The sequence below is a fragment of the Neomonachus schauinslandi genome, chromosome 4 (genome assembly GCF_002201575.2).
Source record: "Neomonachus schauinslandi chromosome 4, ASM220157v2, whole genome shotgun sequence".
Taxonomy (NCBI): Eukaryota; Metazoa; Chordata; class Mammalia; order Carnivora; family Phocidae; genus Neomonachus; species Neomonachus schauinslandi.
In genome coordinates, this window is record NC_058406.1 from 74,156,096 (window position 1) to 74,175,668 (window position 19,573).

The 19,573-nt window shown below is 37.1% G+C and overlaps 1 protein-coding gene across 2 annotated transcripts in view; it reads left to right on the top strand.

The window, feature by feature from the left end:
* The first annotated feature begins 698 nt into the window (after positions 1–698).
* ZNF326 (zinc finger protein 326) overlaps positions 699–19,573 on the top strand; it is a 34,930-nt gene continuing 16,055 nt past the window's right edge. Inside the window, exons 1-7 of one of the 2 annotated variants that reach the window (XM_021689957.2) lie at positions 699–836; positions 3,180–3,224; positions 11,419–11,454; positions 11,550–11,661; positions 13,800–14,205; positions 16,595–16,793; positions 18,630–18,741. In XM_021689957.2, coding sequence (XP_021545632.1) covers positions 821–836; positions 3,180–3,224; positions 11,419–11,454; positions 11,550–11,661; positions 13,800–14,205; positions 16,595–16,793; positions 18,630–18,741 — 926 coding nt within the window. In that variant the 5' untranslated portion in view covers positions 699–820. Of the gene's footprint in view, positions 837–3,179; positions 3,225–11,418; positions 11,509–11,549; positions 11,662–13,799; positions 14,206–16,594; positions 16,794–18,629; positions 18,742–19,573 lie in introns of both variants that reach the window. The other variant, XM_021689958.2, reaches the window with a different exon arrangement.

Genomic DNA, 19,573 nt, shown 5'->3' on the forward strand with positions numbered 1-19,573 from the left:
CTTGTGGGGTGAATAATTTTGCCCACTTCCCCAACACTACTTCCCAAGTGGCAAGACTACAATACCAATATGTGTGGGGGTTTGCGTATGGTCGTTCTTCAAGTTCTGGACGACTTCTGCCACAAATCTTCTCTGTCTTTGAACTTTTACAGCCCCTTTATTTTGCACCTTAAAATTCAGAAATTGGTAATAGCTTGTCTTGGATCATTCCCATAATTATTTCCTATTCAGCAATCTGTTCTCCTCGGCTCACACAGTTGTAAAAATCGTCCAGGACTTCTGCGTCTCCACAGCAAAACAGTCCATAAATACTTTTAACATTTTCTGTACAATCGTCACCAGCCAATAAAAAGCAAAAGGTCGGCACGTGGTTTATTAGTTTGGGCAGGAGGAAGGTATTCCAACCCGATCCTTTCGCTCTTGCCAGGATCAAACATGGCGGGCCTCAGCCAGAATTTCCCGAACACCCAGTTCGCTTTCCCGTCACCCTAGTCAGTCTTTGGCGCTCCTTTTTCCACCTTCCTTCCTCCTCTGCGGCTCCAAGAGGGTCAACACCCCGGAGCGTGACAGCGGACCTGCTTCCCGCCCCCACTCGAGGGCCCGCCCACCAGCCGGCGCCAACCAATCGCAGGCCGCGCTGCGCCGGCTGGCAGCGCCGGCCGGCCCCGCCCCTCAGCCTCACTGTGGCCTGCGGCTGCCGGGCCGGTAGCGCCGCTTTCGGTCGCGCGGACTGGTGGTGTGGAACTGCGGGTCCCGGGTGTTCGCCGCCGGCCACAGCTCAGCCCAGCGCCGCCGAGCCTGTGAGCCCCGAACCTCCGCCATGGACTTCGAGGACGGTAAGCAGAGCCTTTGGCTGGTCGCCGCGGCGGGCGGGAGGCAGGGTGGCCGCCCCGGGGGTCTGTTTACGGTCTCAAGATGGCCGTGTGGGCTTTGTTCTGCGGGCCCGGAGGCCGCCCGCCCGCCGCGGGCCCAGTGCCCGGAATCGGCCTGTGTGGGGAGCCGCGGCGCCCTGTCGCGCCCGTCTGGCGCCCGCTGCCGCCGGGGACCTGGGAGTTCCATGCCGGCGTCGGTGCGGGGAAGGGCGCGCCCAGAGCACCACGGCCTCCGGACTCGGGCCCCGGACTCGAGCTCCGGACTCGCCCCGGCCGCCGTGCGTGGAAATTGCCCCGACGCCTCCAACTCCCCGGGGTCGAGCAGAGGGGCGAGTGGGGCCTCCCCTGCCTCGTCTCGCATTCGCCCCACAGGGCGGCGACCCAGCTCGTCCGTTTAGTAAATCCTCTACCAGGTTGCTTCTTACCAGACCAATTTTCAGAGGCTCGTTCACGGTGGATGTTTCTTGTTTTAGTTTAAGCTGAGTTTAAAGGGCGTCTGTAAGTGACAAGTATAGGTAGATATCTGTACAGAATGGAAACTAAGATATTACCGGCTAGCAAACTAGGATGTTTATCCACCAAAATGACCTGGTCGTTAATCCCTAATTTGAAATACTTCTGTGAACCAAAGCATTTTTCCTCTGGATTGTGTATGGATGGGACTTAAGTTAGTCAGAATTCTAGCACAGCATCACATGCCCTTCAAATTCAGGTCTGTGCACAGCCGCTTGAGTTGGACTTACCGTTTAAATAAACTGTATTTCAGCAATACCTTTCAGTTGACTCTCACACTAGTTCTTTAAACCATTTTCACGGGCTCACAAAATAAAATTAATTTCATCTTCACCTTGTCTTCAAATCTTGCCTAACTTTTATAGGAATTGGTGTCAAGATAAAATGCGTCGGTAATGACAGCATTAGGGAGAGGTGAAGAAGGGTTTGAGTGATTAAACTGGACTTAATCCTGAGTAGCCAGACGTTTCTAATAAAACAGATTCACTAACTAGTTGTAAGTCCGAAACCCAACCAAAACCTGGTTTTCTTTAACATTGCATGTAGTGTGAGCCCAGCGTGTGAGTCTGACTAGATCTTTTGATCTTTGATTTGATTTCATGCCACAAAGAATTAAAGCTGCCAAATCTAAGTATGTGAAAGGGTACTAGAATAACCCTTTTGTGGATCCTTTTAAATTACTTTGAAATAGGGAGTTCAGCTCTTAAGACTAGCACACTGATGTTTTTGTTTGTTTTGGTTGGACTTTGACTCATTTTGATATAGATACCTTTTAAACTATGAATATTTGAAGTGCCAAAGCTAGGAATGAAACTTAAAAAAATATATTATTGTATTTTCATGCCAAAGTTTGATGACAGTATCAACACCCATGGTACAGCGGGAGCTCCCTAGGGGGGAGGGAACAATGGGAGTGGTGTCTCTGCCCCCGCCCCCCGCCCCCGCAGGAGAATCCATTTTCTGTAGAGACTTGAAAAACAATAATAAAACTTAGTATGTTTGCTTTTATTGTCACCATGTGCCTACAATTCCAAACAGTGTCAGTAATAAAATTATAAACAGTGTCAGTGAGAAAATACTCCCCCTCTTTCTTGCTTCCTCTTAGCCTATACTGCTGTATTTGGGAGTGGAATTTGACTTGACAATATGTCTGAATCTAATCCTATGTAGTATAGCTGGATTCTGTTGTATCCGAGTGACCTTTCTTTTAGTATTTATTAGTAAAATTAATTAAAGGATCTAACGATTGCCAAGTCAGTTTTGACGGAAATTGCCAATATGGTTTTTGGTGATGCCATTTCCTGGATAGATATAGCACAGGCATACAGATGCATATGTGCATATGCATTCCCCAATAAAATCTTGAAAACCTTAGAGGGCAAATAGGTAAAAGAACTATATTAACTTTGAAAAAATTATATGTTACATAGAATCAATTCTCAGATGGCCCTTTTTGCAATATTTGATACATAATTTAATCTGTCTGCTTTCCCTTTGTTACCCTGTATAAATCAGTACTGGATTCCTCGTTTGGCAATTATATATCAGGTGTTATAAGCTAATTTTTACATTATCATAATTTGGATGATAAACCTGCCTCTTGGGGAGATAGTGAAGAGGAAGAGATCTGTGTTTTCCCATATGAAATATTTGTAATTATTTATACCCCAATTTTGCAGATAAGTGAGTTAATGGCATTTTTAAAAATTGTGTTTCATTTGAATAGATGAGTATGTAATTTCAGATTTTTGCTAATATTGTACTAATTTCTTTCTGTTAAATGTGTCTTCATAGATTACACACACTCTGCTTGCAGAAATACTTATCAGGGCTTTAATGGTGAGTATCCTCTTTCGTTTGTTCTTAAATATGTTAAGGGAATGCATTTCAGTTTTTCTCTACATGCACATAAAGTAACAATGTAAAAAGCCAGTTCTACCTTGTTTCAGTCATTGTGTTGTCTCTTGATGTATCACTGCTCCGTGTTAATGTTGTCATACTGTGTATAGTATTTGAATTAGGGAATTTGTGATCAGAAAAGTTAGGGCTATTCAGATTAGTTTGACTCTTTGTTTTATTTGAATTATGATTCCTTTAATTTATTCCAAAAGGCCTTGACTACATTCTGAGTGATGAGTTACAAGAAACTAGCTGAGTTATTTTTGCTGAATGAGAAGCTTTGGTATTGAATAATGTAGATTAAGTGGATTATTGGCTTGATTTTATATTCCTTCTAATGTAATTCATTTTGACCTTGTTTTTGAGGTCATTTGCTTTAATGTGTCGAAATGTGTTAGTATATAAAGAGCTGTCTAGAGGAGCACATGAAAAAGCCTGATTATTTATTGACTTAAGTGTGACGTTAGAGTTGTGACTACAGAGCTAGATAAAATCATAGGAGGTATGCAGAATACAATTGGATGTTGTTTTGATAGTTATTAAAGTTAAGACTCTGCCAGGCAGGATGATAACATAAAAAAGAATGTGGAACAATTCAGTGAGGTTAAAAAAAGGACCCCAGAGTGGAAGTAAATATCCTGATTGCCCGAGAAATGGAACAGAATATAATACATTCATAAAATAAAACTGAAGCAAATGTACTACTAAGTAAAGCTGTGCCATTTTATGAGAATAATTACTATCCAGTTAATTTCTTTGTATCATCTCTAAGAGTTTAGAGAAACTTTGTACTTGATATGGGTTAAAAAGGCTCAAGATATAAGAAGTGGTCAGTATATATTGAATGCTGAAGAATATAGTTGTTTTTTTTTGTTGTTGTTGTTTTTTAAGCTTTTATTTTTAAGTAATCTCTACACCCACCCTGGGGCTGGAACCTACAACCCTGAGATCAAGAGTTGCACGCTCTACCGACTGAGCTGTCCAGGCCCCCCTGAAGAATGCAGTTTTTTTTTTTGTTTTTTGTTTTTTTTTAAGAATTTATTTATTCATTTGAGAGAAAGAGAGCACAAGTTGAGGGTGAGAGTTAAAAGGAGAGAGAGAAGCACACTGCCCTCTGAGCTGGGAACCCAGTGGGTGCCGGGCTCCATCCCAGGACCTGGAGATCAGGACCCAAGTCGAAGGCAGATGCTTAACCCACTGAGCCACCCAGGTGCCAAGAATACCAAGTGACATAATAAAATTAGCAAAGGAAGTTTGATTTGTATCCACACTTAGGTAGATTGAAAACTGGAAAGTTAGGAGTGCCTGGCTGGCTCAGTCAATTGGTAGAGCATGTGACTCTTGCTCTTGGGGTTGTAGGGTCAAGCCCCACGTTTGGTGTAGAGATTACTTAAAAATAAAATCTTTAAGTAGGAGGGGAAGAATGAAGGGGGGAAATCGGAGGGGGAGACGAACCATGAGAGACGATGGACTCTGAAAAACAAACTGAGGGTTCTAGAGGGGAGGGGGGTGGGAGGATGGGTTAGCCTGGTGATGGGTATTAAAGAGGGCACGTTCTGCATGCAGCACTGGGTGTTATGCACAAACAATGAATCATGGAACACTACATTAAAAACTAATGATGTATGTATGATGATTAACATAACAATAAAAAAAGTAAAAAAATTTTTTTCAAAAAAAAATAAAATCTTTAAAAAAAAGAAAGAAAACTGGAAAATTAGCTAAGAAACCATTTCATAAATTTAGGTGTTAGGACTTAAAGACCCTGAACTTGGGAGATGACAAAATTAATTTTTTTTTAAAGATTTTATTCATTTACTTGAGAGAGAGAGCAAGTAAGAGAGAGACCACGAGTGGGGGAGAGGGGCAGAAGGAGAGGGAGGAGCAGACTGCCCACTGAGCAGGGAGCCTGACTTGGGGCTAGATCCCAGGACCCCAGGACAGTGACCTGAGCCAAAGGCAGATGCTTAACCGACTGAGCCACCCAGGCACCTGACAATAATAATTTTTAAAATATTAAGAAGTTTCTAGAGAAAATTAGCAGAACTTGCAAGCTGACTAGTAGTGAGTAGAAAATTGAGAAGAATGAATAAAAATGGGTCCAAGATTTTAAACTGGAATGAGTAGGACTAAAACTTTCACCAAAGAGAGACATTTGGAATGATAGAAGGCTTCAGTTTCTAGTAGTGTTTACCAGAGAGTTGGACTTAATGTCTAAATGTAGGACTTTGAAATGCAGAATCATACCAGGCCAGAAGTTTGTTTTCTTAATGTACAGTCATCATGCTATACATTATATCCCCATGACTTATTTTTTTATAACTGAATATTTGTACCTCTTGATTCCCTTTGCCCACCTCTACCCTCTCCTCTAGTAACCACCAATCTGTTCTCTGTATCAATAAGCTTGTGTGGTTTTTTTTTTTGGTTTGTTTAGATTCCATATACATGTGAAACCATACAGTATTTGTTTTTCTTTGTAACTTATTTCACTTAGCATAATGCCCTCAGGGTCCATCAGTGTTGTTGCAAATGGTAAGATTCCATTCCTTTTTATGGCTGAGTCCTATCCCATTGTGTATCTATACCCCATCTTCTTTATCTATTCATTCTTCAGTGGGCACTTAGGTTGTTTCCATATCTTAATTATTGTAAATAAAGCTGTAGTGAACATGGGGATGCATATATTTTTTTGGATTAATGTTTTACTAATGTTATGACTTTCATTTTTTTCTCTTAATGTAAGTTACAACATTGTGATTGTTAGATTTCCCTGGAGAGCTTTTTCAAAGTATATCTGTTCAGGTCATACTCTAGTCCTCTTGTATCTTAATTTTAGACAAGTGGTCCCTAGTTGTGCATGTTATGAAAAAGTACTCTGAATGATTTTGGAATGCACTGCTGGTTAAAGATCATTATTTGACATTATTTTGAGGTCTAGGTTATCTATATTTTATAAATGAGGAGCTTAATTTCAGAGATATAATTTGACTTCATTTAACAAATATTTCCTGAGTGAATGCTGTATATCAGATACTATTCTAGGAGCTGGCAATATAGCAGCCCGTATTCTTGCCCTTGGGGGGAGCGTACAATCTAGTGGGATGAAATGGAAAGTAAACAAGATAAAGAAGTAACATATATTGTATGTTAGATGGTAATAATTGCTTAGGAGAAAAACGACAGAGGGAAGGGGTGGTGGTGGTAGTATGTGTGTGTGTGTTGGGGAAGGACTTATTAAGGAGGTGACATTTGAGCACAGATTTGAGGAGGTGAGGATGCAAGCTATGGGCCTATCTAGAGGAAGAATGCTGTAGGCTTTAGAATATAAAAGATGTGTAGTTACCAAATGAAGCCATCAATACAATTCATTGTTAGCGTTGTATTTTTCAGTGACTGAGATGAATTAAAAGGTACTGGAAAACCTGTCAAGTTCCAAATTCCCTTCATACCACTTCTTGGAAGGAAGTTGTATTTCCAGTGTTTCCATGTTTCCTTCCTGCTTCATAATAACTTCTTATATAAATAGCAGACAAAAGAGGGAGAGCATTCCAGATAGAGGGAAAGCAGGAATAAAGATAGGGTTGAGTGCATTGTGGTTCAGAGAGACTCATGAAGAATGGTTTTTTGTTTTTTGTTTTGTTTTGGGGTTTTTTTTTTCTTTGTAAATAGGCTCCATGCCCAGCATGGAGCCCAACACAGGGCTTGAACTCATGATCCTGAGACCAAGACCTGGACGCTTAACTAACTGAGCCACTCAGGTTCTCCTAGACTTAAGAAGAATGTTCTGACTAGAGCAGATGATTTTTGCTGAACAGTCTTTTTTTTTTCTTTTTAAATATTTTATTTACTTACTTGACCGAGAGAGATAGCGAGAGCAGGAACACAAGCAGGGGGAGTGGGAGAGGGAGAAGCAGATCCCCCGCTGAGCAGGGAGCCTGATGCGGGCAGGGCTCCATCCCAGGACCCCGGGGATCATGACCTGAGCCGAAGGCAGATGCCCAACGACTAAGCCACCCAGGCGCCCCTGAACAGTCTTAAGACAAGGTCAGAGTGGTAAGAGTTGTAGCCAGAGGCATTGAAAATCAAAGATAATTTGTTTATATCTAAGAGAGAGAATAGGAAATAAAGACCTGAAAGAGTGGAGGGATTGAGAGGTACAGACACAGAGGAAGAGCATTCCAGGCAGAGGCAGCAGCAGATGCCAAAATGGGTGTATACTTATTGTGTTCTAGGGACAGCAAGGGGCCTGGTATACCTGGAGTGATAAGGGGGAATAGTAGATGATGAAGTTAAGAAGTGATGGGGTGAATTATATAGGGCAGGATTTCTCAACTTCAGCAGTATTGACATTTTGGACTAGATAATTCTCTGTTGCAGGGGATGTCTTGTGCATTTTAGACTGGTTAGCTGCATCCTTCGCCTTTGCACTAGATGTGAGCAGCACCTGCCCTTCGGTTTTGACAACCAAAAGTGCTTTCAGACATTGTCAAATGTCCCCTGGAGGGCAAAATTGTCCTTGGTTCAGAGCCACTGTATAGGGCCTTACAAATTATTTAAGGCTTTGGCTTTTACTTTGAGTAAGATGGGAAGCCATTGGAAGTTACTAAGCATTGAACATGATTTAAACCTAAACTTTAACAGAATTATTTTGGCTATTTTCTTCAGAATAAACAAAGGGAGCAAAAGTGGAAGCAGGAAAACCAGTTAGGAGGCTGTTGAAGTAATGTAAGTGAGAGATGCTGGTGGCCTGTAGCAGGATGCTGGAAGTGTGGATATGGTGAAAAGTGGTCCGATTCAAGACTTAGTGTCACACACCTCATTAATTATTTTGATCCTAATTCAGTTGTTTTTTCCTATTATACTCCTCAGCTCCTTCCTTGTGATTTAATTGTAACTAAGTTTTAATATTTGTTGAGCTTATTTGTATGATAGAGTGATTGAAACAATAGATTTGATTTAAAACATTAGGTCAGTTTTATTTTTGAGTGAATTAGTTTCATTTAATATTAATAGTAAAGGTATAATGTTATATTCTTACAGTTTTATTTTTAAAGTGATTTTTAAGTTCATTTGGTAACCTGGAAGAATATTGTTCATATATAAGCAGTCATCTTGTAGAATCTATATCCCTATAATCACACTGATTACATACAGTATAAAGACTTTTCCTTCTTTCCTTTTTAATTAACTGAATAATAGCAGTACTATGAACAATAAGCCAAAGTCATTGCCATGTAAAGGTGGCTCTCTTAATTTTTGTGTACTCCACAATGCCTGGCAAAAGGTGGGTGTTCAAGAAATATTAGTAATTTATGACTCCGTAGTGAAATAAAAACACACAGAATAAAAAACAAAAGGATTTAGTATCCAAATACAGCCTCTGTGAGCTCAAAATTGAAATTGGCAGAAATAACAAAATGCAAGACTTTTTACTTTGTGTACCTAACTGAACCTAACTCTTAAGATTATAATTATTTATATTTTAAAAAGATTTTATTTATTTATTCGTTTAGAGAGAGAGCAAGTGAACAGTGGGAGGGGCAGAGTGTAGGGAGAGAGAATCCCAAGCAGACTCTGTGCTGAGTGCAGAGCGCAGGGTGGGGCTCAGTCTCATGATCTTGAGATCATGACCGGTGGTGAAACCAAGAATTGGATGCTTAACCTACTGAGCCACCTGAGCTGCCCCTTAAGATTATTTTTAATATGAGGCTTAGAAGAAGGCTTTTAAGTTTGAAATTTTTATTTTAATTTCAAAATTGCCCTCTATCTGTGATTGTATGAGCATAAGTTACCAACTTTAAAGACAAATAATTGGCTATTCTATTAGTCTAGAACGGTGTTGTCTAATATGGTCCATTACCCGCATAGAGCACTTGCAATGTAGACAGTTGAAATTGAGATATGTCGTAAATGTAAATTACGTACCTCATTGGAAGTCTTAGTATGAAAAAAAAACAGTGTAAAAGAGCTCATTAGTACTTTTTGCATATTGATAAACTTTTTGTGCTCTGTTATGCATATTGGTACATACAAGTTTTATAAAGTTCTAAATTTCACTTGAAAGATCAAATTTTATTATTGGCAGCACATACTGTTACTTGTTTTCCTTGAACTGACAGTTTTACTTTGTTCATTTTTGAGAAAATGTCTGCCAAATGCTCAAGTCGGACAACCCTAGTTTTTGAATGTTGGTCTGTCTTTCTAGGAAAAATAGTCTTCCTTGTAAAAGTGGCTAATTCAGTTAACCAAGCACTTGCACAATGGCTTTTCCTGGAGAAAACTGTGCTACTTTGGTATGCAGCAAAATTGCTTTCTTTCTGTGTACTTTTTGTTTTACTAGAGAATATCAGAGAGAAAGTGTACTCAAAGGTGACGATTTAATAAAACTGATAATTCTGACTGCTTCATCAAGGACTTTTGTAAGTGGAGATGGCAGTTCTCTGTTACTATTTTTTACCGCAAGTGTGCCGTGTTGAGGACTGCATTGGCTGCTAGTACAGTTCGGTGCCACTGCCTTGATTTGTGCTGTGGCACTCGCAGTTTTACCTACCGGTGCTTTTGCATCTTCAGTGCAAATGTCACCCTGTGAAAAAGGCATATAATGTTGTAGTATTATTTATGAAAATTGTTTGATCTTGTGGATCCCTGAAAGGGTCCTGGCAACTCCCAGTGGTGAACAGACTATTCCTTGAGAACTGTGGCTCTGGGGTATAAGAGAATTAATAAAAATCAGACTCTGACCACAAGCCTAGTGTACATTTAAGATGAGGCCACAAGTCTCAGAATGTAAGGCAGAGTATCATAAGCATCATATAAGAGCTACAGACTTGTAGATAGTTAGAAGAAAGAGATGATGATCAACTGAGACAGTATCACTAGAAGTGTTCTTGAAAAGGGTTAGTATTTGAAATGGACTTTAAAAGAGGAGATGTCAAGAAGCAGATATTTGGGGTTTTAGAGGAGAGTGTTTCACGTAAAAGCAACAGCATAAAGCTGGAGGGGCGGATACTTACTGAACTTTGGGAAAATCATTTCATCTGTTTCGATTTTAGCTCCCTAATCTATAAAATAAGATTGAATTTTATCCTTAAATCTATAAAATAAGATTGCTTCCAGCTTTAAAGTTGCAAGATTCTGCGTGGTATTTTTGTGAAGTTGTTGCTGTTGTCATTATTGTTGTTGTTAGGACCAGCAATATTGAAGTGATTGTAATTAAAATTTAGTGTTTAAAAAAATACAAATTAAGGTATTTGCTCTATGTATACTATTGTATTTATTAGTGCATAAAATTTGGGGAGGGTGGTAATAAAGGATTTTAAAGGACTTTATAGGACACATTCTAAATGATTCTAAAATTTTTTCATTTTTAAAATCGTAGTAAATTCATTTTATTACCTCTTGTTGTATTTTTCATGTAAGAGGTTGGGATATAGGTGGAATTGCAGTGTAATAAAATATACTCAGTACCCTTAATGTATTAGAATTTTTTTTAGTGTTTTGAATTGCTAGAGTTCACATTCATTCCCTTTATTCAGAGTATTTGAGGATTTAAATGTTTGTTGAGTTGTTATTATTTACAGGCGTAGTACCACAGATTAGCCCCCTACTCCATGATTTTCCTTTTTTAAAATGTCTATTTCAGTTAATGTATGAACAAATTGAAATTAGGCTAGTTGAAAATGTGGCTGCTTCTGGGTTTTTAGACATTTTGAGGACAGTTATTTGCAAAAACTATACTTAAAACAAAAATTTTTCTTTTTGACATTATTAAATGCTGACTTTTCTTGAGAGTAGGAATTATTTGTTGTTGATTACATACTGTATCATTCCTAATACAGAACCTTAAAGGAGTACCCTAGTCAAATAAATATTGGCTAAATTGAAAATAATGCTAACATAGAAGTTTTTAGTTGATAATTTTTTTTTGAAAAATTACATTTTCTTAGCAAATCTGATTTTTCAGTAGATTATTCTGTGAGTTTTTTCCGTCCATGTCTAGTGTGAGTTTAGCTTAAATGTTATTGATGAATTATTATCTCAGATAACTGATATGAGTATCTCATGTTTTATGCAAAGATTCCCAAAGAGAATGGTATATCTTACTGACCTTTTGTTATTGACTCTGTTTTAGGAATGGATCGTGATTATGGCCCCGGATCTTATGGAGGTCTGACATTCAAGGATATTTATCTAAAAATTCTTCTTTTGGGTGCCAGTAAAGGTGAGCATCATTTAATTTTTTTCTTTTTAAACTCTTTATAGGGATGGACCGTGACTATGGCCATGGATCCTATGGGGGTCAAAGATCCATGGACTCCTACCTAAACCAGTCATATGGCATGGACAATCACAGTGGTGGTGGTGGGGGTAGCAGGTAAATTGCTTAATCACTTGGCCAAATAATTAGATGACTATAAGATTCTGGATATTTTAATTTAAGTATTCCTTACGCATGTTATGATACTTGAACTTCACTATTTGGTATTGAATAATCACCTTAAATGTTTAAAGGTGTTAATTAATGGTTCTAAAAATTATCTCAGGATCACTGACAGACATTATTTTAGGAAAACTTCAAGTAGCTATTTTCATTTCAATACAGTAGAGTAAGATTTTCTGTCTTCAGTAGTGATTTTTTTTTTACTTCTTTTACTTTTAACTCCTTATCATTCAGAATGTTCTGAACAAATGATATAAAAATGTTATTGGAAATATTATTTGTGAAGTTTTTTTCTTTATGAGTTTTAAAAGTATCTTTTCTAATATGGGGTGTTCTGTAAAGCAGCAAAGCAGTCTTTGACTGGAATGGGTTTAACTGAACCAGTCTAGCAACATTCAGTTTCTGAGAAACATTTAAGATAGTTATTCTTTCAATTTCAGTTTTAGAGTAAGTTGTAAGAACATATTGTAATAATAAAACGTTCTTTAAGTTCATGTCTAGGTTATTTATTGGCAGGTACTACTTATACCAAAAACACTGTGCTCTAAGCTAGGAGCATTGTATCAAAGCCATGAATACTATACCTTTGTTTATTTTAATGCACTAGAGTTTAGATTGTTTTTATATTTCACTGTTGATACCTTGTAAAGCTTAACACTAGTTGAACTAGTATAGGCTTTAGGGTTGACCACATTTCAGGCAAAGGCGGTATACCTTTTGAGGCACAGATATTTCTACTAAATATAACTAGTTAGGTAACATTTGAAACTATCCTCCTTCTTCATACGTTGAAGGATCTGGATTCCTTAAGGATGGACTGAATGATGCTTACTTTCCTTCTTTCTGCTTCAAGTGTGCCACTATGGTTTATAGTAGAGGAAAATAAAAAAAAATGAACAGATACAACAATTTTGCTTATGTGATAGATGTTTTAAGAAGAGTTGGAAAGAGGAATAATTTTTATATGGTTACCAGGATTCAGAAGTAAATAGTACATTCTGTGTAGTGATCTGTAAATAATTGAAATAATGTAACACATTTAAATGTTTTAATATATCCGTTATTGCCCTATTGCATTGTAAATGTGTTGTGCATAAACTATGTAGATGTTATTGTTTATCTCATGTGTAATTGTGGGCCTTTATAAAACTATGTTGTAAGATATCAAGCAACTTTTGTAATCCATGCTTTGGATTTGTGAGAAGTAAGATGATTTGTTTCTTCTGTTGACTCTATTAAAACCTTGAGGAGACTGTGTGCTCCCCTTTTTTAGAGTAGTTTTATGTGATAATTTCCTGCCAGGAAAGAATTTTTTAAATAATTGAAGACTTAAAATGTATTCTTTCTCATCTGCCTTGATATTTATGTGCAGAGGGTATATGTTGGTGGTCTTTTACTTTTATGTTCTATTTTATGTGCTTATCCTTTTAGATTTGTTAGATTTGCTAGTCTACAAGTGGAAAGTGACTGAGGATTGATTATTGACCTTACCCAAAGCTGGGCAGGATATCAAATTTCATAACCAGAGATAATTCTCCAAATTTTGACTGCTATAGACACAATGAAGCAGTTTTGTGATATAGATTATTGGGGGTGCAAAAGGATCTCTTTTGTGTCACAAATAGCTTATATTAGTGTAGTCTTCAATTTTTGTCCCTATTGAAAGCCAAAATATTGTAAATATTTGGTATTTTCCAATACTAGGGATGGATTCAAAGAAAGTTTGAGTAGTTTGTGAACTTTAGTAAATGACTTTTTCCAAGACTAGGGCTGGGCTTAAATACCAACAGACAAATCTTTTTAATAAAATAGAAAAGCTGCTACAAAGCAGATTTTTAAGCTAAGGTTTACTTAACTCAATTCATATTTAAAAACTGACTCAGATAGCTTTCTATCTGGTCTCATGTTGAACTGCCCAGCCCTAATCAGGTGTGAATAAAAGTAGAACTGTGCAAACCAGTATGGTATAAATGAATTTTAGTTGATAAATGTCATCTGATAATTTGTCTTTTGAATTGTCTAACATTAGTAAGCTTACTTTTGTTTTTTCCCTCACTGTGCAACTTTTCCAGGTTTGGACCTTATGAGTCTTACGACTCCAGGTCTTCTCTGGGTGGGCGAGATCTGTACAGATCTGGCTATGGTTTTAATGAACCCGAACAAAGCCGCTTCGGAGGTAGTTATGGTGGTCGATTTGAGAGCTCCTACCGGAATAGCCTTGACTCTTTCGGAGGTAGAAACCAGGGCGGGTCTAGCTGGGAAGCACCTTACTCCCGTTCAAAATTGAGGCCTGGGTTTATGGAGGACAGAGGAAGAGAGAATTACTCTTCCTACAGCAGTTTTTCTTCACCCCATATGAAGCCTGCACCTGTAGGCTCTCGGGGGAGAGGAACGCCTGCTTATCCTGAAAGTACGTTTGGAAGCAGAAACTATGATGCTTTTGGAGGACCATCAACAGGCAGAGGCCGAGGCCGAGGAGTAAGTACAACAGAATCTTTTCAGATTCTTTTCACTAGTCACTCTTTTAAACCCTTTCAAGACCATGGTTTTCATCTAGAATAAACACTGTTCATCCCAGTGTATTTTGAAGCAAAAGTTCAATCATAAGCATAATTTTTAGGTTGCCTATAAAAGTTTTTCCAGCACTTCAGAAAATAAGTGGCAGTGTGAGATGATTGTTCATAAGTTTTGCCAAATCTCCCTTTATTAAAAAGGTGAGGATATTAGGTTTTGGTCTAAAAGGGGTTAAAAGGAGTTGCATTTTTCCTTGTAAACACTAGCAGTTTTGCTGGTGGGACAGTTCTTGGATTATTGTAAAAGGTAACTGAACCCTTTGGAGTTTTTGAGTAGGTTAAAGGTGCAATGTATGATAAAATGTTTATACTTTGCTGCTAACTCTAGCACATAGAATTTCTTCAGAGCTCCATATTTCACATTAAACACAAGGGACTAAAAGTTGGTGATAGATGAGGGTAGCTTAGCCATGTTTACATGGTGAAGAAGTTGATATGTTTAATAGGTTGTAGAATGATTTGTGGTCACTATAATTACTAACTCACTCTCTTGCAATATGTCCCATTGCTGGGTGTTCTGTTTTCCCTTGTGTCACTAGTTTATACTATTGAGAAATAAGTTCCTACCTGTACAAACATGTCTCTCGCTCCTTCCTAGGAAGTAATATTTTGTAAATCATTGCTTACATGAGTAAATATACTAGTCTTCAAGTGTTTTATTTCAGGACATAGTATAAAGATAATGACTTATGGTCTTAGGTAACTTGACTGACATGAAATTTTACCTAGTAAGTGTATGTAGATTGTGGAATTTTGTAGTTTGGTCATATGAAGGATACTGTATTTTTGATTTAATGTAAGAAATGTTTTTTTTTTTTTTCTTTTTTTAAGTCAGTTACTCTTAATATTCTCTTTGCAGAGGAAAGTACTTCTGATAAAAAAAAATGTAGTAGGGCACACGTTTTTAACTGTTCATTAGCCTTTGGTACATGAGTGTAGTTTGTCACTTTTGTGTAGAAATTTTGCATTTATAACAGTTACCCTTTACTTAATGTAAAATGCATTGCACCTTTAATGGATAATTAATGAAGATATTTCTAATGTGACTCTACAAATTACCTGGTAACACTAATCTATTCAAGTCTACTAGGTTAGCTAGGGATTCCTAAGCATAATACATAAATGTAAGCAACTGATATGTTGCTATTCCACCATAATTAGTGACTATAGGTTAATTGAAAATTGTTGGGGTAGTAGGCTTTGGTTTTTGAAGTTGAAAATCAATTCCAGTTTGAAAATTTGAAAAACACTTAACATTTTCCATGCTGTATATTACTTTAGGCAAATGATTTTTTTTTAATGAGACTTCAAATATTAATTTTGTTTTCACAATAGAAAAACAGGCATTCCTGTACTTTGTGTTCACCATTCTAGTCTGAATGGACTTTTCTTTCTTTCCTCCTGTTAATGAAGTAGATGAACCAACAGGACTTTCTTTTTTAATCTTCACTTGTACAATTCCCATTGGATCCTTCTCTTCAGATTACTCCTCAATCTTTATCTTCTAAAAGTAAGATTAGCAGAATAAATTTCTGTGGACATGTGGCCTCTTGGTGTAGTGGATTTTGTTAATGACAAGAGAAGAGGAAGGGACACAAGAGTCGTTTGGTTGCATGACTCTTCGTCTGTAAACTTTCGCTTCTTGGGCTTCTGGGTCAGAATATGTTTCTCTAGGTAAGAATGTGAATGGAACGTCAGATGTAATTCTTTATCTGAAGTGTGTCCTGGAAGTTGATGCATGGTTATGCTTTAACTCTCCTATTTCATACTAATGTTCCATCTCGCCTTCTCATTCCCTTTTTCAACAGGGGGAAATCCTAAAGGATTTCTGGATCTTTTTTACTTCAGACTTCAGATATGGTCTTCTTTATGCATCTTAGTTTTTAAGCCAGGTTTTAGTGAAATAAAGATGTCTTTTAAGGTCTTTTCATGGGAAAACATCAATTAGGAACTCTGAAGAGGAGTTGTCAGAGAGTTGTACAAGTGGTAATATTCTGACAGGCACATATGTTGTTTATGACCTCAAGTAATTTTGAATGGTACAAATAAAAAAATAAGTAGGAAATATCCATATTTGTTCTACTGGAAATAAAAATACTAATTCACTGGATTTGAGTTCATGTAATAATTCAAAGCTTTTCAATGTGTTTATTCAGAGTGACATGTAAAATTTAGTTACATTCTGGGGAATTTGCAGGTGAAAATTATTAGATAGATAACACGTAAAGTTTGTGTGAATTCCTACTTTATCTTTGGATACTATGCTAATATTTCTTGATTTCACAAATTTGCAGCATATGAGTGATTTTGGAAGCATTCATAGACCTGGAATTGTTGTTGACTATCAAAACAAACCCACCAATGTGACAGTTGCCGCTGCAAGAGGAATAAAGAGAAAAATGATGCAACCATTTAATAAGCCTGGTGGAACCTTTATCAAGAAACCCAAGCTAGCAAAACCTGTGGAGAAGATGAGCCTCAGCAAATCACCTAGTAAGTAAGAAAACATAATTGCTATGGCTTAAGGTACTTCCAATTTTTTAAAAATTTGGTGCTTTTAGATAATTTTTTCATGTTCATATGACAGACTGCATAGTAATTATAATTGTAGAAATTAGATTTGTGAATCACCTAGTGTAGTTATTAATTGATCATGAACATCAAAATTACCCAGAGGTACTTTTTAAAAATGCACATGCCCTGGGCCACCTCTCTTCCCTAAATCCTTATTTAGGATGGACTCAGAGCATCTATATGTTTTAAAAGGCTTCTCACATGATTTTGAGTCAGTTTTGTCTTGGGTGTTATATTTATTGTTGGGAGCTATTGTTGAGGGTATAGTATTGTCCCAATACACAGAATCCCCGTTAGAGGACAAAAGGAAGACATTTTTCATGGTTCCTGATACCAGGAAAATGTGTGTTTCTTCTGAAAAATTAATTTGTTTTTAATCTTGTGGACATGACAACTCTTAGAGATAGTCACATTTCCAACTTTACATTGTTAAAAAAATCAAGAGCCAATCTGAAAATGAAATTAAGAAAACCATTTCATTGATGCTGGCATCAACAAGACTAGATATTCAGGAATAAATTTAACAAAAGAAGTGTAGAACTTATACCTCAAAAACTGCAAAACGTTGTTAAAAGAAGTTAAAGAAGATCTAAATAAATGGAAAAACTAAGTAAGTGGTTCATAGATCTGAAGACTTAACATTGTTAAGGTGGTTATACTCCCAAACTGATCTATAGATTTAGTACAATCCCTGTCAGAATTCCACCTGACTTCTTTGCAAAAATTGACAAGTTGATTTTAAAGTTCATAGGGAATTGCAAGGCATCTAAAATAGAGGAAACAGTCCTAAAAAGAAGAACAAAATAGAAAGACTCACACTCATGATTTCAAAATTTGCCACAAAGCCACAGTAATCAAGACCTTGTGGTAGTGGCACAAGGACAGACATATAGATCAGCAGAACAGAACTGAGAGTCCAGAAAAAATGCATAAAACTAGGGTCAGCTGGTTTTTAAAAATTTTTTTTAACAATGTAAAGTTGGAAATGTGACTATCTCTAAGAGTTGTCATGTCCACAAGATTAAAAGCAAATTAATTTTCCAGAAGAAACACACCTTTTCCTGGTATCAGGAACCATGAAAAATGTCTTCCCTTTGTCCTCTAAAGGGGATTCTGTGTATTGGGATAATACTATATCCTCAACAATAGCTCCCAACAATAAATATAACACCCAAGACAAAACTCAAAATCATGTGAGAAGCCTTTTTTTTTTTTTTTTTTAAGATTTTATTTATTTATTTGACAGAGAGAGACACAGCGAGAGAGAGGGAACACAAGCAGGGGGAGTGGGAGAGGGAGAAGCAGGCTTCCCGCAGAGCAGGGAGCCCGATGCGGGGCTCGATCCCAGGACCCTGGGGTCATGACCTGAGCTGAAGGCAGTCGCTTAACCAACTGAGCCACCCAGGCGCCCCAGGGCATGTGCATTTTTAAAAAGTATCTGAGTAATTTTGATGTTCATGACTGATTAGTACTATACTAGGTGATTCACCGGTTTAACTTCTACAATTATAATTACTGTGTAGTTTGTCATATGAACATGAAAAAATTATCTAAAAGCACTGAATTCATGATGATGGTATTCAAATGAATGGAGTTTCAGAAATACTGGTTCATCTCAAACTCTGATTTTTCTGGTGAGCTCAACTTAGATTGTGGTCAGCAAGTAAACCTTGCATGTCTATAATTTTTGAAGTGGAGACTGAAAAGGGAGAATGGAAAAATGATTTTTAGTTTTGACTTTTGCTGATATCCTAGCAAAAACTGACCCTAAAAATGAGGAAGAAGAAAAGCGACGAATTGAGGCTCGGCGAGAGAAACAAAGGCGCAGAAGAGAAAAAAACAGTGAGAAATACGGAGATGGATACAGGTTTGTGCTTAGTAGAGTCTGAAAATTGGTCTTATTAAAAACGGTTTCCTAGAAAATGCAAATACATTAATTGGAATATGAAAAAATTCATGAGCGTCAAATGAAAAGGTTTGATCAAAGATTTTTTGGTATTTATGTGCAGTCAGTACTTAGAAAATGTAAGAAAAAGGAGTTACATTCATAATGGTAATCCAAAAATAAAAAATACCTGGAAATACAGTATTCTTAAAAAGAAATACATGTCATAACATGAAGAAAACCACAAAGTCTTCTTGAGATTTGAGTACATGGAGACATAGTGATATTCTTGGATAGGAAAACTAAATATTTAGAAATGTAACAGGTTTTGTGAATCTTGATTCCAAAGAAGATTCTGTAAAAGAAGAGTAAATGAGTAGGTACTAGCTTTTCTAGATAATTGAAACATTACAAAGCTATAATAGTCAAAAATATGTGGTACCAGAAAAAGGTTATTAGTATAATAGAATTATTAACTTGTAAAAAATTGTGTTATATGTAAGAATATAATATATAATAAAGAAGAGGTTGCAAACAAAAGGGGACTTGCTTAAAAATGGGGGGAGAGGGATTGCTTGGACAACTGAATAATAAGAGAAATAGTTTAGATCCTCTTATACCAGTGAAGATGAAATCCAGGTGGATTAAAGAACCTACAAAATGGAAAATAACAGGAAACTAAAATAGAATATTTATAAATAATCGCTGCAGAAGTTTTTTTCCCCCCCAGGCTTAAAAGTTATAGAATAAATTACAAAGGAAATAATGACCACATTATTTGAAATAAAAATTTAAAACTTGAAAGCAAACAGAC